Raw genomic sequence first — 25004 nt, 5'->3', positions numbered from 1 at the left:
CATTAGCTCTGCTGTCCTGACTTCAATTCGACCGTTGTTTCCCTCTGCTCAGGCATGCTGCAGAACATGACTCCGAATGAGCAGCAGGCCCTGGAGGCGGGGGCTGAGGGCCAGTGGGGTTGGAGGGAGGGCGGCCAGAGGAGGGACGAGGGCAACAACGATGCGATGGCTGAACGAGACTGGAGGGAGGTGGAGGACAGGCCCAAGAAGTGGTCGCGTGAGCCCTGCCCCGAGCCACTGAATGCTGCTGCGGCAGGGGACGTGGGCGGCACTTCCAAAAGGAATTGGACACGGGAGGATTCAAACCGTTATGAGGGGAATGAGTTGCGAGTGGGGTCGCATGTTCAGGTGGAGGTAAACGATGAGCCGAAGTTTGGAGTGGTTCGTTGGATCGGCATGATTCCAGGAGAGTGTATGGGACCCGTGGCTGGCGTGGAAATGGTCAGTAGCAATTCCTAATCTCTGATGCTCATTAGAAGGTGGGAGGAGGGTTGCCCAAATGTCTCTTGGCACTGGTTTTCCTTGTCAACCACAGTTTTGCATGCTGCAGCCCTTGAATATATGTAGCCAATGTTTTGAGTACATGGGCTACTTAACTGCAGGGTTTCTCCCTCCCTTAAATATATGTACGTGATATTGCCCAAACAAATGCTAATCGAAATTTTATTTTCCCAAAATGCCTGGTTGTTGCAATTTTAACTCATTACAATCGCACTCTTTAAAATTGTGTAGCTGTATTACATATTAATGTTTCATAATGTTAGTTTATGAAATTGCATCCAAACAAGGATTAAGGAAAGACTAATATCGCGTAATATTATCCGTGTCCTAATGGACACATGATAAAGCAAAGATAATTGAAAAATTTGATAAGCAAAATGTGGAAAATATGGTTGTGATATAAACTTATTCAATTTCCATGAATATTGTTAATTTTAAAAAATAAGTATTCACAATTAGGAATCAAATGAACTCTTTTTTTCATTCGTTGTTTTTAATTTGAGTTTTATAGCAATGGAAAGTACTATTATATTCCATTTTTAAGCTATTTTTAAAAAGGGTGGAACTATATCTTTACAAGAACACAGGACTGCTATGAATTGAATGGCTGTACATATTTTCTTAAAGCTGAATCTATCACTTTGTCAGAAAGAAACAAATGACTGGTGTGGGACAAATATTGCAAAGGGTCGCTAAAGCAGATTCGCATTCAAGTTATGGAACAGATTAAAATAATGCAGTGTTAGTAGATAATGACTGATTTGTTGCATGGTAAAGCTATATTCACATATGCTCGCCTTAAGAAGAGAGTATGGAATTCCCAGTGCTAATGAATGCAAGGGAAATGATAATGGGAAAGTAGAAATAGTGCAAAAATGTTTAAATGAAAATAGTAAATACTATTCACAATTCTTGATTTTGTGATCAAAATTAAAAACGTTAAAGTTAAGCCAAAGTATTTCAAATTTGTATTTTTAAAAGAGTATATTGAAGCTCCAATGCTTTTAATTATCTTTACAATTGTGATTTAATTACAATTTTGAAGCACTTGGAAGAACAGACAATAGCATGGATAATCGGAAGTTGACTGTATTTCTCTTTCACCCTCCTACAAGGTGAATGAATGAAGTGCACTTTTGGCTAGATAAGTGTGCACTTTTCTGCTGAGGATGATTGACCTCTCATTAACAGGTCGCTGAGTCTGTGCAAACTAATTCTGCCCTCTCTTCTGGTGTGGTTGGGAGCACCCGCCAGCAGAGGAGTCAACACAAAATTTGTGCATTTGCTTAATGATCCGTGCTTGGACCAAGGTTGTATGTTTCCTCATAAGGAGTGGAAATGAAAGAGGCAAAAGTAGCGAAATTAATGTGAAATGTGATAGCATTGAGGTAGAGTGGTGGAAATGCTAGAGAAGCTTGATTTAGGGGATTTCTGTTGTACTGTCGAAAGACTGATGGGAAAAAATGACATCACAATAAGGGTAGTTATAAATTGTGAAGTAGTGATCACACCAAGTGCAGTAAGTTTGTGATGTCACTGTAGGCTGTGAAATGCAATATCAATTTCGGGAAGTAGGAAAAAATATTTATGCCATCATTTTTATGTGGATTACTCAATAGTAAAGTTAGGCAGAGCCATGTGCATTTGAAACCTAATCCCTGATTTCCCATGCATTTAAGTGGCCTACCAACCATGTTTTTTTCAACTGCAGGGTTTTTCAGAGACATAATTTCTCTGGTTGACTAGGGATACCTCTGTTGTTGTGATTTATTTAGGAGTAAATGGGCTTGTTTGATGAAAAACAGTAACTTTCAAATGTGCAGCTTTTGTGTGCCATTTGGAACCCTAGTTTAATTCCTTTTTTTCATTTCCATCTGTGTTGTGGGCCTGATTGAACGGGTTTTCCAAGATCTGTAATTATCCATGAACTGCAAGATTTATTCATTGAAGAGTGATCTTAAATTTTTCTCTTTCTTTCTTTCTCTTAAAAATTCTTATGATATACTGTGCAAAGATTTAATTTTTATGTTTTTTGTGCTGCAAGCGGTAAAAGTTTCATTGATTTGACTCCAGTAATACATCAGAAACAGCTTTTGCAAGTTGAAACATATTCGTTTAGCTAATATCTGCTCCTGATGATGAGAAATGGTGTTTTTTTTCACATTAGGGAAAAAGAAAAAGTCATTTGGGGCTAGGTTTAGATGATGGGTCGAATGAGGATCACATTTCCCTTTGATTTTTGGGAGATATTCTGCAGCAGTTTATCAGTGTACCCCTATGATATTCTATTTGCAGTTGTGTTCACTAGTATGGCATTCTGATACACTCATTCCCATAGTATCAAAAAATGATATCTCTATAACTTTATCAGCAGAAGACTTCCCTCCGTAAGCATTCTAAACCATCTTCTAGTCTGCTATGAAGGACAACAGTTTCTCCATAAATCTCCTATTCTTTTGCGTAGTCCCTCGGCTGGTGATTTGTTCAGGTGTTGGTGATTGTGTGTTGCCATTGGTGAGCTGAGCATGAATCAACTTACAATGGCTGCTGCTGACACAGTAATGTAGTCATATCAATGAAACTTGTAGCAGCATATATACATTTAACATTAAGCGAGCAGTATGACAAAAAATTATATTTGTGCAGTAAATGATGCTGATAAACATTTTGTTATCACACCGTACTGCCCTCTTAGATCAAAATGCAAGTTGGAATGACACAAAGTAACATTTCATAGTTATACATCCATTTAAATTGACTCTACTAATATATTTATTGAAAGGAAATTGGTTAAGTAACAGTAATACTTTATTGCTCACTTGTACATCTTCACTAAATGTCTGTATTTCAAATTTGTAAGTGAAGTCTATTTAAAGTGTCTTAAATCGCAAATTTTTACCAAATACTGTGGTCAGTGGGCAAATAAATATATTATTAGTTTCACAAATTACCCTCAGAAAATCAAATAAAAGCCAATGATTCCAAATTGTCATTAATAGCATAACAATGACTGTAAAAATTAAGCACTTGAAATTATAATTTCTGTTTGGGCTGCCTCTTAGGTGGGGTCCTGGTGCTTATTAATAATGGGTAATGTTAAGCTGGGAAAAAACCAAAGTCTGTAAGAAAAAATCGGTGATTTTTCCTACGAGAGATCTTCCTGTGAGGAAACAAATGACACAGTGAAAGGAACTGATTCCATTGACATAATGATTGAATTTCGTGTTGTAGAATTAAAAGATGCATGGCACTGCTCCACTGAAAGTAACTCTTAGTGCACTTGATCATCTTGTCATTTAGTGGGAAGTGTTAGTTACATTTTGATTCTATAATATGTCCTTCTTCTATCCTATAATGCCTGAAACTGTGAATATTACAAATTCCACATGATGTAAGGCTTGGTATTTGGAGAGCTATACCTTTACCAAGCAAACCAACCTTCAGGTTGATTGCTGTAGCATTTTTCATAGACTACCAGACCAAGCTTAAACTTTTTCCTTCTTTAGGATCTATGTGATAGACTAGTTTTTCATTTAACTTCTTCCCTGGGTGTCGTCAGGATACAGAGAATGTTGGGGCCACAGATGGATCTTTCAACGGGAGGCGTTATTTCCGCTGCAGCCCAATGCGTGGATTTTTTGTGCCCCTTGAGCATTGCTGCCTCGATCGACGTTACTACTCCAACTCTTTCCAAGGTCCCATGGATAGGTGTGATGAGGGTGAGTGTGTAAAGAGTAAGTTAATGTAGAATCAGAAGAATTAAGTAAAAATACAAAAAAGTCATAGCAAAAGAAGCCATTTGTTAGAGGAAAAGAATAAAATTTGCTACCTTACGCTTAAGCAGAGGAATAGATTGATCTTTTGCTGCGATTGGAGTGGTTTAATGTACAGTAGTGTGAACTGAGTGGAACTTGGTGAAGAGACGGTGAAGAATTTGAGACCTTTGTGGTGTAGTTGTAAAGTACATTGGAGTGAATAAAATTCCATGGGAGGAAGGGCAATTAGGTTGGGGAAGTGGCACAGACTATATTTAACAAAGGCCATTGAGGGAGCAGTAGCACAGGGAAAGAGGAGAGGAAGGAGGAGGAGGCAGAAGATGGTAGACTAATGTTGAGAGAGGAAGGAAGCCAAGGGACGGGGCAGAAGAAAACAAAAGCATTGGTACAAGACTTTCCACTAGGCAGAGAATCTTGGGTTGACTAAAAGAACTCTGTTTATGTAGTTGTTGTTGCATATGTATCAGATATTAGTGTACAAGTCAATGACCAAAATCACTAAGGCCTGCGTTCCATAAGTTCCCAGACTAAACAAATTTGTTCAAAGCAAAGTCAAATGAGTTTTGACCATTTATTTTCTCTTAAATGGAATCAATTTGACACGATACATTGCTCAGCATGAGTTTTTAATCTCTTCATGGCCTCAGGGAAGTCATCTTTTGGAATCATCTCAAGTTGATGGGTCACAGCCTCCTGGATCTCCCCATTCCGAGCCTTATGTACAGTTCTGTTCTTGTATGAACTTTTTGTCCAATGTAACCAATCCTCATGTCGCATACTGTTTAGAGAATGAATGAGTGTGGAGAGTGACTGAGATGGATGATGCTTTTATGCACGAACTCCTTTTGTCTCTCTTGGCAGGTGCCTCCTTTGGAGTGATGGACAGCCCGGTGGTCCCCGGGGTGGTTCCTCCCGTTTCTGCTGTTACCTGCAACCACAGTGGTGAGGAAGAGCTGCCCTCTCCAATAGGGCGTTACCGTGGGATACAGGGTCACAACAATTCATGCTACTTAGACGCAACTCTTTTTAGTATGTTCACCTTTACGAGGTGAGTTATTGTTCTTCCTCTATGAGGAGGGTACTGTGCTTCCTAACCATATTTAATTTTATGCATAAGCTTTTTTAAAAAAATGAGGAGTCTTTTGTATCTCTGATTGGGTGACCGCAGATGCGGAACTCTGAAACAAGTAATGGAATGTTGCCTTTTTCGTGAATGTAACATGAATATTGGAATGCTTTCAAAATTTTACAAATGTCCAGTTGGCAAACCTGTGTTGTCACACTGCTGACCTAGCTGTTGAGCTGAAAAGAAATCATTTAGGAAATTGAATTCGGAAAACCATAGGTTACTTGAGAAATTGATCCTGACATTGTCATTTTTTTTAAATTCAAGATGTGCATGGTGTGTCCCCAAAATAAATAGTAGAATAAGTGTAGTAAAAAACATTTATTGCGGGTCAAAGTGCAACTCATTAAAACTCTTCAAAATGGAACAGTTGTGCATTGACGCACAGACACTAGTGCCTTTGTCAGTCGTGGTACGCTTTCTGGAAGAAATTGACAGGAGCCTCACGTTCAAGTTCCACATTACGGCCCCTCAGAACTTATTCAGCATTCCAAAATGGTTGCCTTTCAAGCTTCTTTTTATTCTTGGGAACAAAAGCAATTCCGACTGTGCCACATCGGGGCAGTGTTGCCCACCTTGTGCTTGGCCAGGTCATGAGGAAGGCGGTTTGCGACAGCATGGCGTTGTATTGGTGCAGCCTCCAGTTCCCTGAGGCACAAATCATTTTGGATGATGTGTTTTGAGTCAAAAAAGACAATGAGCATGGTCTACTTTTGCACTATTTTTGGGAGAGACCCTGTACTTTTCTCAACAAAACACTGGTATAGCTAACCCGGTCCTGGTTTTTATTAACTTGGAGTTATTTTGAGGTATTTCTTAGGTTTACGTTAAGAAAAGGAAATAAAATTTGTGGACAAAAAGAAATTTGCCATTCCCAGGTTAATATGAATTCAATGAAACAAGTTTTTGTTTTGCTGCCGGCAATGCTGATTTTAAAAATCCACTCTGTCAAAGATGTATCTCTGAATAATAATTGTTGGTTGTGTGTGTGTGTACTTTGCATGAGATCTATAGTATTCTTGGCTCTCTTTCCAGCGTTTTTGATGGTTTACTCTTCCGTCCTCCATCTGAAGATGACGTGCCTGAATATACAGAGGTGCAGAGGGTGCTTCGGGAAGAAATTGTGAATCCCCTCAGGAAGAACCTGTACGTTCGTGCCGACCGTGTAATGAAGCTCCGTCAGTTGTTGGAAAAACTAAGTTCAGTCTCTGGCCTTACTGGTGAAGAAAAGGGTTGGTGTTGAGAATTTATAAAACTATGATTTTTTCCTTTTTGAATAATCTATATGTTAAACATATTTATTGTCGATGCCAAAGAAAAAATACCTTCAAATTGGGTGGGTATTTACTAGTTATTTTTATGTAATATCATATATATGTCAGTTTTTTTGTTCTATCTATCCATAAAAAATTGTAATCTCTAAATTCTCTAAAATAGTGAAAAGCAAAAAAAAAGTTTATCTATAAAAATTGGCATCTCTTTTCAAACCCTCTCCCATCAAGTGTGGGAGTTTTGGCATCTGTTTAAACTCAGGTGGTTATTCAAAGTTGAGCACTTTTGAGATGATTTTGGATGGACATGAATGTTCATTGATGTATGAATATTCATCAAAATATGCTCCCAAAAATGTCTATCACTTTGGTTAATCGTTTTGTTTATAAGGTGCTGTGGACTTCCATTTGCTCTATTTTAACTGGAGAACCATGGAAAAGAAAAACCATCTCCATATTGTATAGTGTACATTTACAACGTGATATTAGGTGATTAAATAGTCTTAATGAATACTTAGATGAAGTTTAAATTGCATCAGTTCACCTGCCCAAAGTATTGCACGTTGGAAAGAGAAAAGTTGTGAAAACAGTTCACAGAAACTTCTATCAAATTGAAATAAAATCTAACAATTCAAAAATTTATTGATGGGAACTCCCAAAAATTATCTTGTGGGTGGGTGTTACTGCTTGTGTTATTGACTAAATGAGATAAATAGATTATAGATGAAAATTTGAGAACACCCAATGAAACTTGAATGGTATGTATAGTTACAGTATCTCTAGTGAAGCTAAAATTTCGTCAATATTTTATAATGAACTAATATCACCAGTGTTCAATTCACTTCAGAACAATTAGTGCTCACAGGCAAGATGCATAGGGGGGCAAGTGACCATTTGTCAGCTAACAAACATTTCTCAGGTGTGGACCAGAAACGTGGTTGTACAAAAGTGTGTGGCAAACATTCATCCACAGCATTATAAGCCCAAACATTACCTTTACCAAGTTCCTCTCTTATCCGTCCACCTAGAGAAGGAACTCCAGATATTCCCACTGGAAATCATCTGCTCAAAAATTTCACTCATTGTCATAACTTTAAAAAATCCACATCACTAATGTATCTCTTCATGTGTGAAACCAATTGACTGGCTGTTGCTCTAAATTTTTCTTTCAGTCTCTACCTTTATGGTTGTCATTAAGTTGCATTTGCGGGCAATTTTGCCTTGTGGAATCATGAAATTTTAAATATAAATCACCATCTTTTGCCTGTATTTTCCTACTGAATACATGATGGGAGAAAGGGGACATTATGGATGGAAAAGTTTTAATGATTGAAAAACAACGGAATTGTTCTTCTAGACAAGAAGTGCTTGTCAGCAAATGTAATGCCTTAAATTGTGATAATGGCAAAAAGTGATGATATGCTATTAAGTTTGGAAAGGAAATTCATTATCAGAGAATCACTCTTCTTGTTGTCTTTTGTCACTGATCTAACCTAATTTTTCCTTTGCTTGCTTCAATAGATCCAGAGGAATTCCTCACGTCTCTGGTGGCACAGATATTGAGAGCTGACCCTTTCCTCAAGTTGAGCTCTGGACAAGAAGCATTTTTGTATCAACTCTTTGTTGAAAAGGTTTGCCAATCAGTGTAAATATTTTTCCTTATGACTATTAGATATTTTTATTTGCCTTCTTGACACACCAATTCGATTTAGGTCAATAGTTTCCAATATATTTGAGTTTTAATCTGTTTAACTTTTTTTGCTAGTGTTGTAAGTGATTTCAAATATATCAGTGGGCCAAATTAATGATTTGACATGACTTTGCTTAGAAATAAAATTACGTTGTGCTTCTGATTGCGCCAAATGCAGTAAAATCTATGGTCTCAATAATACCAGAATATTTACTATAAAACAAAAATTGTTTTATTGAAAACTAAAGTTATTTTAAAGAAATTCATTAGAATGAAGGCAATTATTTTACTCATTATATCTTAAGTGGCTGACAAAATAACTCTCTCGACCAATTCTATGTAATTTCTGTACAATTTACCAAAACTTACCAAATTCAAGGATTTTCAGGAATGTTTCACTTTAAAAAAATTGTAATTAACTCATAACCTTAGCAGTTTTTGTTTGTGGAGATAATTCCATTTGGGAAAAGTACAATTTTTTAAGTCCACCCTCAAGTGAAGTTATATGTACCTATATCGGGTACAGTAGAGAAAGTGTGTTGTTACTTGCAAGTTTTTCACCTGGAGATTTATAGTAGTTAAATTTGCTGTTTCAGGCATAGTGTGGAGTGGAGTCTATTCTTTGTGGTGATTCCCTGTTTCCTTTGTCCTCAGGATGACAGATTGTCTCTTCCCAGTGTTCAGCAGCTCTTTGAGCAAAGTATTCTGGCGAGTGATGTCAAACTGAAGGAGGTGCCCTCCTGCCTTATTGTCCAGATGCCTCGTTTTGGCAAATCCTTCAAAGTGTACCCTCGCATTCTCCCGTCACAACTCTTGGATGTCACCGATATTATTGAGGATTGTAAGTCTAACTCCTTATCTCATAGTGTTGACTCTTAATCCCCAATTCTTTTGTGTGGCAAATTTCTTTCTTATGCTATTCCAAGTATGAGCTTTGTCTTTTCAAGCGAAAATCACCCTGGTCCTTGTACTGTGTGTTAGTGATTTAAAACTAATTGCAACACTGAAAACCAACCTGATGCAATTCATCAAACAGACTTAACAATATATTAGTTTCTTTTATTTGAAGTCTCCCAATGCATATAATTATTTGTTAATCATGGAAACATTGTATTACTTCAAATCATACATTTTTGATCTTACCTGAGTCTGTTACCCAGGACTTATCTTCTTTGCCAAGGAGACACAGCTGTGATTTTTAAATTATATGATGATGTACATTTAGATGACAGTGATAATGAAATTGGAATGTTCTTCATAGCACCTTAAAATTTTCCATTATTTAGGTTTTATGGTGGAACATTGATAAGGAGAAGGTACCAATGAATAATTTTGTGCATAAATTCATTTTCCAAGCCATAGCAGTCTCTAATTTTCGGTGGCACATTACATAAACGTCTAGCATGTGTCTCTTACCAAATTATTTAGTTAGTTTGTCATCATTTCATTGATTCAATTTCTCATTCCAATTACCCTTTGCAAAATTTCACATAGTTAAAATTACTGATTTGATTGCTTGCAGTTTACTAGCCTCATCATTATGTACTATCAATCCCCCCTAATGGAATACCATCTTGATGTGGTGGAAGGGTTTGCATGAACTAGTCAATCGAGCTGTACTGGCGGGGACCTTGCACATGTGGAAAAGTAGACATACAAGAAGACTGCAATAGTTAGGATAGGGAGATGAAATATTAGGCTGATGTTAAGTACAGGGAAGTTAGCAAACATCTTGAGAGAAATGGAGAAAGGAAGTATAGATATGTTGGGTTTGCATGAGTTGAGATAGGGAGAGAGTAGGGTTTAGTGGAGTAATACATAGTTACAGAGTTATTTATAGTTAGGCCGAGGGAAAACATTGTGTCACTATGGTGCTGAGTAATGAATAAAGAGCAAGTGAGCCCTAGAATGCAGTTGGTAGTGATAAAAGCAATCCTGGCACTCTACTGATAATCCAGGTGTGCATCCAGGAATTATAGATCTGAGAGAAAAATCTCTAAGGGAAATTAAGATGCGCTAGACTATATAGGTGATATCTGCAGAATTGCTGAAGACTTGGGGAAAAATGTTATGAAGTGAATTTTTGGTTTTGTGCATACTATTTAAGAGGGAGGAATTTGGCAGGAAAATTTCATTAAACCAATTCTGATCCCACTTCAAAAAAGATTAAAATGGTAGGATGTGGTGCAGCAAAGGTAGCTATGAGAATTATCAATAGAAAGTTATGCATGGGCAATCATGTGAACAGTCACCTGGGTGAAAAGATCATTTGGGAGAAGAAAGGGAAGAGGAAACCATGATGCCATTGCAGTGATGGAACAATAGTAGGAAGAAAAATAAAGTATAATTATTGTGTCCCCATGTGCTTTGCTGATTTGAAGGAACCCATTTGACCAAGTAGGGTGGACAAAGTTGCTGGAAGAGCTGATGGTAGTAGACTGGAGGGATTGGCAACTCATTTATAACTTGTACTTCCATGAAAAGGCACAAGGGTGGCCAAGGAAGAATCTGGAGGGGCAGTCATTTTAATGGGATAGGGTCAGCAGAGTTGGCCATTATCACTCTATCTCCAACGTACACGCTGAGGGAATCATAAGGGTGGCATGATAAGGGCTTGAGCTGGGAATAAAAGTAGGCAGCAAGGTGATTCGGTTTGGTTTACAAATGATACAGTAATAATTAGTCAAATGACCAAGGGATTGCAGTTATTGTTGAGTGCTTTACAAGGGGAATGTATGTGGTATGGAATGAAGATTACGCACGAGAAAACAAAAGTAATGGCATTCTCAAGAGGCGGGCAAGCCAAGTTAAAGTAGGAGGGAGAAAAGAAGAGCAATGTCATGTTGTATTTGGGAATTATTTTGGAGGAAAACGTGCGTAGTATTGAGGGATTAGAAGAATCATCTTAATGAAAGAAATAATGGCAAAAGAAATAACTGGTGATACGGGAAAGATAATGAGTATGGGAAAAATTAGTGAGGATTAATATGGAGTGTAGAACTTTATTGATCTGAAACCTGGTCTTTGAAGTGAGAGGATTGTCATTGATAGAGAGGCTTTTGAAATGTAGGTATGGAGATGAATGGAGAAAGTAAAGAGTTGGGCAGAGAGGAAGACCAGTGACTAATTTTTTTTAATATGGCAGACAAAAAGAGTAAGCTGCTGTACAAAATCTGCAAAAGGCAAATAAAGCAGGTAAAGGAAATATTGGGAGTAGTAGGCTGTTGACAACTGCAATAGAAGAAAGAATTTCTGGATAATTGGGGTAAAGGAATGAAGAGAATAGGTTTGTAGGCAACATCAAGGCACTTAGAAGGAATGAAGAAGGAAAGAGATAATGTTGGATATTAATGCGATAAGAAGGAAATAGGGCTTATCAGTCATGTGCTGTTCAAATCCTTCCTTTAATTCATAGAATGCCGTGCCATTGCACAGAAAAATCAACGGTTAAAGTTTTATTTGCTGAATATCATCAGTCACAAAATTCAAGCCTCTACAATTTCCAAACCTTTCACATAAGACTCAAAGTAAATGTTTTAAATTATATGCTGAAAATAACTGTGCTCATTGTAAGTAATTTGTAGATATAACGGTCTGACCCATTGATTTGAACTTTTATTATATACTAAGTACAGCTAAACGTCGGAGTGTTAGCTAGTTTTACTGATGCTAATGTCCACCAGTGCCCACTTCCTCCCTTAGTTATTTATCAAAAAACAGATGATCAGAGATGGTCACTTGTCGTCCCCTAATCATCTCCACCACATCCCTCTCCCCTCCCACAGAGCTCACAAATCAAGGTCACTGATTTCCGGTGCCCCCAACCATTAAGTGCTACCAACCTCTCTACCACTCCATGCACTGCTTTGGGCTTATGTGATGAGCATTAAATGAATGCTTCCTGAGTAATGTTACTGTTAAAGTAGACACTGATTCCTCTTATTTTAAATATCATTCTGAAGCTAACGTGAATAGGGTTGCTCAAATGTCAGTTTAAGATGCGCCTCACTAATCCGGACATAGTCCAACCCTGTACTTGAGATAGCTTATTAAAGGGTCACGAGAAGCAGCCACAGTTGCAATCTGCCAAAATACACATTTAGATTGCAGGTTTCTATGAATATGGTTCGAATAAATTATAATACGAGGGTGGTTTGAAAAGTTCTCGGAATCACCACCAGATGTCAGCAGTAGTGTGATGTGATCCCACATAGTAAATGGTAATCTTTTATGAGTTAACAGAAGTGCATCAGTACTATGGAAAGAGATCTGTGGGAGCATTAAAAAAGGTTAAGTTTCTTAAGAAATGGGACATGGAAGTTTGTGTTGGGAGTTTGGAATCGCTTTGCATACTATTCAATTAGAAACTGAAGAAGACTTGGGTCCATCTGTTTACATGAAGGTATGAATTATACGTGTTTCCACCAAAGAGAAAGGTAGGTTTGGGAAATTATATTAGAGGAAGTTAAAAGTTAGCACAGGTGGTATGTGAATAAGTGATCATTCGAAGTAGAAATGCATGGCACGGGCATACAATTTAAAGCATAAAAACATTGCCAAAAAGCCACGTGCGGAGAACTTCAATAGCAATTAGTGGTTGGTAATGGCGGTACAGGAGGAGGCATGTTATTCATGATAAAGGAGTATCACGAGTGCTTGTATTGGTGCCGTAGAGTAATTTATGGAACATTAATTTGCAAGCCTAATGATTACAATGCCTTGCAATAATCTCAGATTCACAATACGGATGAAATGGGCATGTAGTGAAGGTCTTTGATGGAAAATATGCAAATTTTATGAAGTCAATCCTCATCCTTCAACTTGCGGTCTTGATATAGCTCATCGTAGCCACAAGTTGAAGAGTTTTGCCTTCGGATAGAATGGACAACCTTGAACTCATGAGGAGGAGGATTATGGATGACCTCTCTCCACATTTGAAGTAATTAGACAAATGCAGTGAACATGACATCACAACAAACTTGACTCCGTAATCATTTCATTCATAAGTCACCAAGCGCTTGAGTGAAAATCCCAAATAATTCATTTCCACCAAAGTAATGTGACATAAAAAATGCCAACAAATGCTCTTGGGATGATAAACGTTAGTTGACAGCTGATCACTCTGTTAGTGACATTCATCTGTAGAAGCTTCATTGAGATTCAATTGAATTGAAGTGCAATTAACTGGTGGATGGTAAAATTTGTGTTTGAGTGAGAATAGTTGTGACCATATGCCGCATCATTACGGCTGAACAATGCAAAAGAAAATGAGTGCCATTTCTCTTTAAGTTAAGCTCCCCTTTAATTTAGCTGGAAACTTAATAAATTAGTTACCTTAGCCATTAGTCACCTAGAAATAGATTTGGCAAGTGTGATGACTCCATTGAGCTCATATTACTATTGTTTTTTTCTAAATTACTTGTGAATTACTACCATATTAATTTTTGAAGTAATTCGATTATATATTCCATTTAAATGAGGTTATTTATTTTTTACGTGGGATCTTCTTAAACTTGGGGACTCTAGTGCATCATGTGAAGTCATTAGAAGTCATTGGTATTCAACAGTGCTCAAGATTAGTCAGGAAAGATGTTCCATAGAGGTTGTGTGTGTGTCATAGTGGAGGGTAGAGGAGAGGGTGGGATGCGTTTGGGAATCTCATGCTGGAAGCTGTCGATAATTCATCCATCAGAGAATGGGATTTCTAATATTTGGCACTCTACTGTGTTTGCGTGTTTACTTATTAATGTCCATTGTCTCATTCAGTTTTTCATTTCACTCACTGTGCATACCATTGTGATATAGGAAATGAATATTCTCAGAATGAAAGATTGAATTCAGAGAAAGAGGTAGTACTGCGAGGAAGCACAGTACTCTATGAGAGGAGAAGGTCAATTGAGTACTTTTAATCTGTTTTGTTCAGTGCAATGAAATCCTGTATTAACAGTTTCATCCGTGATGTAGGATCCATACGAAGAGGACTAATGAGAGGGTGGAAAATGTTTTCCTGGATGGATGGATAAGTACTGTTATTTTACCAGCTCTCCATCGCACCTCAAGCTTGTTCAAAAGTACAACACATTGGTTTAAGAGTCCAGAAATACATGGACATATATTGTCACGGTACACATTGTACATACAGGGAGTGGGACATGTAGTATGAATGAAAACTATATCAATTGAATGTGCACTACACGTCCTGCGGCACTTCAGTGGAGTCTTGTTAGCATGGTCCTTGGTGGCACATTTTCCTTATTAGCAAGTCCATCGTTTCATATTTTCCTCCAAAGCCATTGCCACTAATGGCAGTCAACACGTTTTGGTTACCTCTTGTGTGCATTCAAACAAGTGCCTAATTAAAATTTGTCATCCTTGCATATGTAGTCTAATCTGAGGTAAATTAATTGAATAATATATCGTATGTAAAAAAGATAATTTCTCATGTCAAAACATCCAAATCACCTCAAGCAATATTTCCTTGAAGTCGGGAGCGGTGAAAAAATGGTTGTTAAACTATGTATTTCAAATGAAAAATATCACGATGACATGAATGTCCTGTTTTATTTTTTGTGGCTTCAGCAAACCTTGATACATAATTGCATCCATTTGTTTTGAAAATTTGGTTGTTTTGTTGTCGAAATAGTGTAAAGCAAATGTTGTCTTGTGTTATTTTAAGCCGAGATAAATAGTTTCCAAGAAGTGGACAAAAATTGTGTTATTTAAAATTCAGAGAACAATAGTAAAGTCTTTATGGCCATCATAGCATTATAAATTCTTCGTTTAACATCTAATGCTGAAAGTGTTTCCATCATTTTGAAAGCTATAATAGTAAAAATTAACCATTTAATGATTATTCCACTTGCCAAGCAGTTTAAGTTTCTTGTGTATCATTAAATACATAGTGCATGGAATTTTCAAGAAATGAGTTACAAATAAGACATACTCATGGACTTGCTTCAGAAGCTACTAGTATAAATTAAACTGATGCATGCCACAGTTAATTATTTTGCAGGATTTGGTTATAATGGAATTCATTACATTAATATAAGATTCTGCCAAATTACTAAATATTGATTTATAAAGTTTCAATGATGTAGGTATTGAGGAAGTATTTCACCAAGAGTTGTTACATTTTTCATTGTATTGACTAAATGAAATGTCTCTTGTCATAGATTATCACTGACAACCTACAGAATGAGTAATAATAATTCTTTCAAGTCATAAATTTTTAATAAGCCTTACACTTACATTATGCAACTCGCATTGCACCTGAAACGTGCCATCAAAATCCAACGGTGATCTGCACTGATTAGCACATTCAGTATTCCAAATCCTTTCAAAGAATATTGCTAACAAGAGTTCACTGTTAATGAAACCTGCAGCTGTTTCTCATAAGGAGTGCAAAAAAGTTTCTTTCACTATTTTCGGAATATCAGAAAATGTTCGCTGACGTTCTAATATTGCACTTTTATAAGGATGGTTGTTTCATGATTAATGCAGTGGTTGTGTAACAGCTTTTCAAGTCACAAGGAATGGTAAATCTGTGGTGTAGTATTCAGCCAATAATAGTTTTCCAGTATGACTGCACAATTTGTAGAATGCATGTCTGTCATAACTGTCAGGAAAACATAAGGGAGGAGGAAACATATTCACCCTCTTTATTTCAAGTGAAGATCTAGTGGACACATTTGGCCACTGGCAAGGAGGCCGCAAATTCACTTCTTGGTGATGCATTTGCAAAAGCACTCACTGCACCCAGTTCATATGTCTCCCATTGTAATTAAAGTAACCTTTTGAGTTGATAGTTGTATTTTAGTGGTACTTATGTTGACTGTTATCTATTTTGTTACTTAAGAAAATTGATTCCTATAAATTAAGCATTGTTTGATGATGAAATGTGGACATTTAGGTCACGAGCTTACATATGTAGTAGCGGTCAGTCCCAGTTCCTTTCAATGGTGCATAGGTGCAAAGACAACAGTCCAACTCATTCAGTTATTATCGTAGTTAATCGCCATTCTAAGCAGGTAACCGCTTGTTTTCTACAATGCATCTTCTAAGGTCTGGTATTTGTATATTTTTTTAAAGATATTTGTCATTGGCGTGTGTAATAACTCCATAGATACTGACTTTCCTAAGCATCAATGTTACATGTAGTAACCGGGTGCTCCCTCTTCATTGCCTCTTGGATACCGGGTGTGTTGATCAGGCCATGAAACAGCTCTCAGTAAGCCTTTCCTTATCGTTTATTTTCCCTGCAGCTTAATCACTTGTATTCACACGGCAACCACTCCGTAGATGCTGTGCCTTCAAATATATGAGTAGCAAATTTGGCCCATCTGGACTAGCCTACCCAACCTAATCAAACATTTTGAGGTGAATTAAATGATGCACATTTGGATTGATAGGTAGCACCTGTGCAGGAAATCATAACAATTAGATTCTTTAGTGCTGTTTTTTTTGTTACTTATTCTTTGGCAGAAGTGTAGATCAAAGCTGAGACATTTGTTGAAACATAATTTAAACTTTATGCAATTTAGAGACACATTGGGAAAAAAAGAATTGATATTCATAAGAACTGTTGAAACAATATTCAGCCTAGTCATTTGTCCGAGATGGCCATGGTTTCTCCCTGGCCCGAATTATCATGTTTTGAACTTACATAATTCTTTTATCTTCTTATTTATGACTTTGATTTTTTAACTACACATTAAATTAAAAGAAACTATTGCAAATTACCAGGCTAGTATTCTGATTTAAATTAATTTTCTGAGCTCTTCATATGGTAGCCTGGATTATATGGGTAGGTTTTGATTATATGGGCATGGAGTGATTCATTAAAAATCAGTTCAACATGAACAAGTTCCTTTCAGCAATAAGCTGCAATCCCTAGTCAATCATTTCACTGCCAATTAATTAAAGGGGAGTAACTAATCGAGCAAAGTGATGTGGTGGGCACAAGCAAAGTGAGAAAATGAAGAGCTTACAGAGATGGGATGAAATGGGTGTGCTTTCCATGTGAGTAAGCAAAGTAAGAAAGGAAACTCCATTTGTACTATGAGAGATATGAGATTAAAATTATTAATAATCAAAGAAGAATAGATTCAGGAAAGATGGAGGGAGTATGCAGAAGAACTGTGTGGTGGAGATATTATGGCGAGTTAGTATGGTACTATAAGGAGAATAGTAATTGCTTGCATCCAGACAGACAGACTTGATATTGAGTTAGAGAAACATTAAATGAAATGAAAAGGAAGAAGGGTGTAGGGATGGATAGCATCTCTGGAAGATTATTATGGAGTCTGGGATAGCATGAAAGGAAGCATTATTAGAGCTCATTAATAGCTTGAAAAAGGGGAAAAGTGGGGCAGAAGACTTTGTAAGATCAGTATTAATGCCTGTGACAGGAAAGGAAAAGGCTGCAGTGTGGGAGATACTTAGCTTTTCAAGTTATGTGCTGTATTTATTACAGTCACCAGAATGTGGACTGCTCATTATCCCAATGATTATTTGTGCTGTTTCTCATGCCTGCAGGTCTATTAGGGTTGTGGCTCTATAAGCATATCTGGTATTCGGTAAGTTTTTTTTCAAACAACTCTGAATCAATAACCGAAAACCAGAATATGCCTTGGACTCCACTTTTCTACAGACTGTGTATTTTCATCATCATAATGAAAACATTCCACAAATGTGTCACCATCCACCATTAAGTTCCCATTGTGTATTATCATGCTCTCTATTTATCTCTTTCGTAATGAAAAGGGCACACATTCATAGTTATAATATTATGGAAGATAAAGTCTCTAATACCAGTTAAGCACAGGTCCCTTCAGTTTTCCACAGTGCGCATGTCGTGTAGAAGTTATTGTGTTGAGCACAAATTGGTATTATCCTATGGAAGGATAAATAATGTATAATGATGCACATTCCTTATTTTTAAAATCAAGAGGGAAAACCCTTGTGTTGGTTATAATGAAAATTGCCATGCTAAGCTGCAAAATTGTAATGACTGCAATGAAGATTATTAGATGTTCTGATTACATATTTCATTATGTACTCTTGAATGACTGGTTCCTTATTTACTCAGTTGTAAGTAGGAATGAAGAAATCGAACAAGAGCGATATCTTCATGATTAATATGTTCAAAATATTCCATTGTAATGTAATTTTCACTTAAAGTAAAATGTTGTTCTTTAATCATAACTTGCTCTTAAATCACATGTTTTGATGTTCATATGGTAGGCACATGAATTTAATCTGTCCTCATCAGTCATTGTGAAGACTTAAATTTATTATTTCCTGCAATCATTACAGTTGGGTAAAGCTAAGTTTTTTCCAGCAAATTTAATTATTCTCGATTAATGCATTCAAAATTGGCTTTTAAAACCAAAATTATATGTTAAGTGAAAGTGCAGGCATGTTGTCAATGGTGGAAATTACACAATAATTTAGTTTAGTTGTACGCAAATCTGATAGCTATATAATTTCCTGTTGCAATATGTTATTCAGTTGAACTCGGATGAGTGAAACTGCCTCAGGGTATGAAAGATGCTCTTACCTATGGACATTTTGAACCAGAGGAAATGCCTGTGTAGCATATCATTAGAGGATATGAATAAATATTAATAACTTGAAGTTGTTTCAACAATTGTTTACAATAAACAGCTAAACAAAATGCAACACAAATGATGTACATGTTAAAATCACAAAGGGCAATTTGAAAAATGAATTAAAAACACATTGTATTGAGACATTGAACTCCGAACAGAAACAGACATTGAACTCATTAGATTTTTAAGCTTTGAAGTAGTCCATCGTCATTGTATGTTTTTTCACTCTCTAACTTTTATATTTCCATGAAATGGCACTAAACATTTTGTTATCCATCAATGAGTTTCTGCAGACTGTAGCTGCAAAATTTTATCGGGGCTTTTGATGCCTGAGCTGCAGAAAGTACTGCTTCACAGTTAAAAACTAAATTTCATTCCTCTTCTGGCTCCAAATCATCATTTGTCACTGACAATGAGAAAAGCAGTCCCTGAGGGCGTGTCAGTTACGGTGGAGTTATCATCCTCACTGACTAACATCTCATATTCATCATCACATGATACTAAACTCTGATTTAATTCTGGACCATTCCTCGAGGAAATGGGATAAACTTGTCTTATTCATCAGGTCTTGAATAATAATTCTGAAAACCATCTTCTCTGAAGATGTTAGTACTGGTCTCTTCATCATTTATTTCTGTAATATTTTATGTTGAGCAGTTATATTGTAAAAATTGATGTATTCGGGGAGGTTTTCATTTTCAATATTTCATAATTATTGAACACATTTCATCCTGTGCATTTGCCTCAAACTGTGTGTTATGCCTTGATCCATTGATGACATCTTGGATGTTAACTTTGGCAACAAGAATATCACCTGCATAACCTTGTGCTCTTGTGCAATCATAGTATGTGCTGAGTAATTATCATTTCAGAGAGGGATTTTTCTTCTCTTCCTGCTAAACGTTCCGTCTAGTTTTTCCTGATATATTTCACCATTAAATGGGAATGTCATTTCAAGGAAACATTCAAAGGAAAGACCCATTTTATCCACATTTAAGAGACTTACTGCACTATAACCCTCAAGGAGTTAGTGTTGCACTGTATTTCATTCATTGAAATGAATCACACTTTACTTGAGTTGTTGCAGAAGTAATATTTAACAGAAGACTTCACCTTTGAAATATCATTTATTATTATTACTCCAATTAATCTGCTACCAATTCCCATTATATGTTTGTTTTGAAAGCGTTACCCATGCACTGAACGTAATCAGTCTGAGGCAGAGTGTCTAGTGATGTTCTAACATCAATGGTTAAATCTTCTAATTTCAATCTTCTTATAAATGTTCTTAAACTTGCATCTCATTCTTTGGTTTTTTGATATTATTGATAAACCCAAAATTGTTTATTTTTTCCTGGTTCAGGAATTCAACATTCAAGAAAGCTTGCTTGTATGCAAACAGTGCGTCTGAGTTTGCTGGAATGTTGACTAAATTCCATTCTAACTCAATAATAATGATGCTTGTGCACCTCTAGTAAGTAGTCAAGTAATATGTTGAGCTTCGGAAAAGAAGTAGTTATTTTCTTGTTTTGTTCATGTTTATCTAAATGCCCATCTTTTGCAGAAGTTACATAAAACAAAGGACACTGTACAACTCTAAATAAATCCTTAGACCTCTGGAAATAAATGTTGTAAATATTCATTCACCATGTGTAGCTTGCAAGTCAATCATTTAGCATAATAAAACATATACAACTGTCCATTTTCATATTTTTCTTTTTCAATTACAGCACCCCGCCAGTGCATTGTCTGTGGAAAATTAGCCAGCCACGAATGCAGGGAGTGTTTTGGGCAGTGTGGGAGTGGATTGGAAAGCATTGCATTTTGCTCGCCATGCCTGGAAACGGTAATATCAAAGGGTGTGAGGGAGGTTATGATATCCCCCGTACCATTCAGGGAAATGGGAGTGAACTCATTTTCAAAGAACAGTGAGATCTCAAGTATAGGTTTTGCGGTGTTAAGGTGAATTTAAAACTGATTTGATGTGGCAAAGATATGTTAAGTACATATGCAAATGTGAGGGGTCGCGGTAGTCCAGGGAGTAGAGCGCTGGACTACCTACTGGAGGGCCAGGGTTCAATTCCCAGGCAAGCCTACCTGAGCACCTGCAGCTCCACCCAAACTATGTGATTTTTCGGGTACCAGTTCTTCCTGGGAAACCATAACCAGCACAGGGAAAGGAACTGGCCCCTCTACCCTGATGTGTGAATTTCACACGCTGTATAGGGCTTAGTACTGGGTGAACTCTACCATCACCTACCCAACTGACCTACGGGTTGATTACTGTGTTTATGGTTTATGCATATATGGTAATGTTTTACTACTAATGTAGTGAACGATATGATATAAACAGTGCCAATTAGTTTGAAGAAACTGGTCTATTAAATTTAAATTATAAAACTCCTTGCAGTAAAATTTTCAAGTACAACTTTTCATAAAGGAGTTAAGAGGTCTGTATTAAATTTAGGCTACATATCAGCTACCATAGTTTCAAAGTTAAGTGTCCTTTACTGCCACTGTTAATTCACATGATTTGTTGAAGATTTCATGGATTTTACCTAGCCTAAAGAAAGAAGGATTTTTTTTTTTTTTAAACTTTCATCTTTACGGTTCCACATTCCCAAGAATAAAATCATCAATGCTTTTATCAGCCATTCACGACTTTTCAAGTTAGATGGAATACCCATATGATGCAAGAAACTTTGTTCGAATGGGAGCTTGGATATTCTGCATTGTGTTCACCATCATGAGTGGTGAAATCGTCATGTTCATGATAGCACCACTCATCCTCATCAGGTTACCCATTAAAATATCATCATTGATGTCCAGCAGACAGTGTAGTAGTCCTATTGTTATTGGTGATTGTAATAATGTGATGGTCAGTGCACCTCCAAATCTCTAAGTGGTGATAATGGTTCTCAATCCCAAAGCGTGTGAACATTTCAAGTCCTTCACATAAAAATGGGGTATGCGCTTGACTCACCACCACCTCTCCTCCTCATCTCTCTCTCTTTCCTCTCGCAGGCCCACGGACATGAGCGACGTCGCACCCACCATCCTATCCCACTCTCTGTCCCGCCGGAATTTGCCATCCTGCAAGACCACTGCCCCATTCCACGACTGTACATGGAGCTCTTTGCAGTTGTGTGCATTGAAACTTCGCACTACGTGGCCTTTGTTCGGCAGGGATCCGGACCAGATGCCCCTTGGTGCTTCTTTGATTCCATGGCTGACCGAGAAGGTTTGAAATTGACATTTTTGTTACGATTTCCAGATTAACATATTTGCCTTTAGTGATAACTGAAGGGAGGTAAGTCATTCAATCTCTAGGAAATCTGGTCAGCTCCTTTTTGCTTCTGTCTTTCAGTAATGATAAGCTATCACTTCCAGGGGTGAGTTGGATGATGAATTTTGTCAACACAGTGGACAACAACTGTCTTTAAACCGTCCAGACTTTGTAGCAAAAATTTTGTAATGCTTTTAAAACCGTAAAGCATTTCACAATAATTTTAATTCAAGATGAAGCTGATTTAATTTTCTATGTAATAAGAGATGATTACTTTTATCCACAGTGCACATAAAATGAAAGATTTTGAGTTTTGGGTCCAAGGTGTAACTTCACAACAGTATAAACTCTGATTGAACTGACTATTTGCTTGTAATTTGATCAATTGTTGGTGGTAAAGATGGGCATTTACAGTTTCACCAGGTTTCAAGAGCTCATAGTAGATGACACCCTGATGATCCCTCCAAATGCAAAAAATGCTTCGTCTTCCGTCCGAAGCGATTTGGTCTTGTGGACAATATCGATGGTTGATCAGGATCAACCATCAATATCGATTCAATCGATATATCGATTTTTTGCATTTAAGATTTTCAAAGTGTATCCACTTTAAATTGCTAGTAACCATCCGATGCGAGAACGACTTTCTTTGTTGTCTGGCAGGGAAGATTTCGCATGTGTTTTGACATCACTCCATTTGCTAATCGCTCAATCCATGTCGCACCCATTTTCCAAACTTTTGAACCTTTCCCATGGCATGAAGGCACATGGAAATGGCTGGTTGAGTAACGTCCAATTGCTCGGCAAGCATTTTTTGTGATTGCATATCATCTTCGTCCAAAAGAGCCTGCAATTGATGGACCTCAACCTTCCTAGGCCGATTTTCACACTCCTTATCACTCAGGTCAAAATGGCCATCTTTAAACCAATAAAACCAATCTCTGCATGTTGTTTCCTATAAAGCACAGTCACCATTGGCCACAACAAGCATTTTATCTGATTCGGCACCTGATTTCTTCAAATTAAAGCGGAAAAGCAAAGCTTTCTGCATGTGTTCTTTTTTGGGCAAGAAACTTGACGTAATTGCCTTACGAAATATTTAGGTTGTTGTATGAATTTGCTGATGATGTGCACCGATTAATTTGTTTGCAGATGTCAATTTCATAAAAAAAAGAATGGTGTGTCCATGGTAACTTAATAGCTTATTATCGCCATCTGTGGGTAAACATTGGATTTAAGCTTATACACCTGGTATGTACATTAAAGAATTTTTGACTTTATGAAAACCTCATTCATTTTTTGATTCAATTATTGGAGTTTGATGACTTAGACCCTACAAATATACCTTCAAGACATTTTGTACAATTTGCCTTCTCAAAATTTCATTGGAGTCGTGTGAAAGGTGCTTTACAAAAGAGTGCCGTCGGAATCTCTCAAGTGTATTTAATTCATTCCCTGTGATTCTCATTTGTTATGTCACAGTATTGTCGTCACATTAGGATATGACCATCACGAAATTACTGCAATTAGCTCTTTTTTTTTTCTTTTCCTGCAGGGAGGGGAGAAGGCCACAACGTCCCAGCGGTGACAGCTTGCCCAGACCTCCCCCTTTGGCTCTCCGAGGAAGGAGTCCGTGCTTTGGGAGATTCTTCGGATAACCGAAGGCTGCCAGAACATGCAAGGAGGCTCCTCTGTGATGCATACATGTGCATGTATCAAAGTCCCGATGTGATGATGTATCGATAGCAGAACATTCAATGATTGTTAATTGATCTTATGTGCCAAATGATGTCATATGACGAGGTCAGTGTGTTATGACCGTGGTATGTATTCTTGGCTCGATGATACGAACTTTTTATTTTGTATGAAAAATATGATGAAAGGGCATATATATATAATGTACAGAAATAGGACATTTCAATTCAGTGTGTTTTATTGTGTGATTTTTACCATATATAAAAGTGAAGACTCAAGTTTGTGTATATATTATACAGATCGACAAAGTATATATTGCTGCTCCTTATAGAATTACTTTCCCCAGCCAACACATATTAAAGATTGTCATTATGGATTATGATTCTGACCAAAGAAGAGACCATCGGCATGAATTGGTGAACATCTTGTGAATTAATAAAAGATCTGGTGCATATCTTGTGAATTTCTTTCTGAAAGTTGTGCTGCAAAAACGATGAGTTGTTTGTGATTCTTTGAGTCAAAACACAGAAATGATAAAAATGTGAATGCATGGAAACTAAAGGTGAGAGAGTGGTGGCTTTCCCTGACTGAACAAATTCGTATTTCCACTAAACTTATTCAGTATAAAATCTTTGTTTCTATTGTTCTTGCAACATCATCTGTTTGCATTTTCAGAATGTTAATTTTAAAAAACAAACCTTTGTCAAATTTAAGTCCAGGCATGTATGGAAATAAGTAGTTAAAAAGGAGAATTTCTCTTGATGGGTGATATCATGAGATATCTACAACTTCATTCATGAGATATCTATAACTACCTTTTTATCTACAACTTCAATTTAGAGCCCCTCCCTTGAATAAATAATGTGCTTAGCATCATGTCTTACATATTTACATGTATGAAAAATGTAAGTATTTGTTAATCTGGTTTTAAAATTCGAGGGGTACATATTACATGCAAAACACCTGCAGTTATGTGTTTTATGTTGCAATTGACATTTGAAGTGTATTTTTACAAAAATTCATATGTTAAAATAAATTATTTCTTGTTTAAA

At 36.9% G+C, this 25004-nt stretch overlaps 1 protein-coding gene across 3 annotated transcripts in view; it reads left to right on the top strand.

The window, feature by feature from the left end:
• The window catches only part of CYLD (ubiquitin carboxyl-terminal hydrolase CYLD), a 32075-nt gene extending 7071 nt beyond the window's left edge, over positions 1-25004 (top strand). For all 3 annotated transcript variants that reach the window (XM_071592371.1, XM_071592370.1, XM_071592369.1), the window contains 9 exons: positions 53-441; positions 4061-4220; positions 5139-5325; positions 6439-6635; positions 8196-8305; positions 9019-9205; positions 20705-20820; positions 21999-22215; positions 23813-25004. In XM_071592371.1, the coding sequence (XP_071448472.1) occupies positions 55-441; positions 4061-4220; positions 5139-5325; positions 6439-6635; positions 8196-8305; positions 9019-9205; positions 20705-20820; positions 21999-22215; positions 23813-24003 (1752 nt within the window). In that variant the 5' untranslated portion in view covers positions 53-54 and the 3' untranslated portion in view covers positions 24004-25004. The remainder of the gene's footprint in view (positions 1-52; positions 442-4060; positions 4221-5138; positions 5326-6438; positions 6636-8195; positions 8306-9018; positions 9206-20704; positions 20821-21998; positions 22216-23812) is intronic.

Source organism: Hetaerina americana, unplaced genomic scaffold (genome assembly GCF_022747635.1).
Source record: "Hetaerina americana unplaced genomic scaffold, ioHetAmer1.1.p SCAF_5, whole genome shotgun sequence".
In the NCBI taxonomy this organism is placed as follows: Eukaryota; Metazoa; Arthropoda; class Insecta; order Odonata; family Calopterygidae; genus Hetaerina; species Hetaerina americana.
This window is presented reverse-complemented; position numbering and strand designations above follow the sequence as displayed.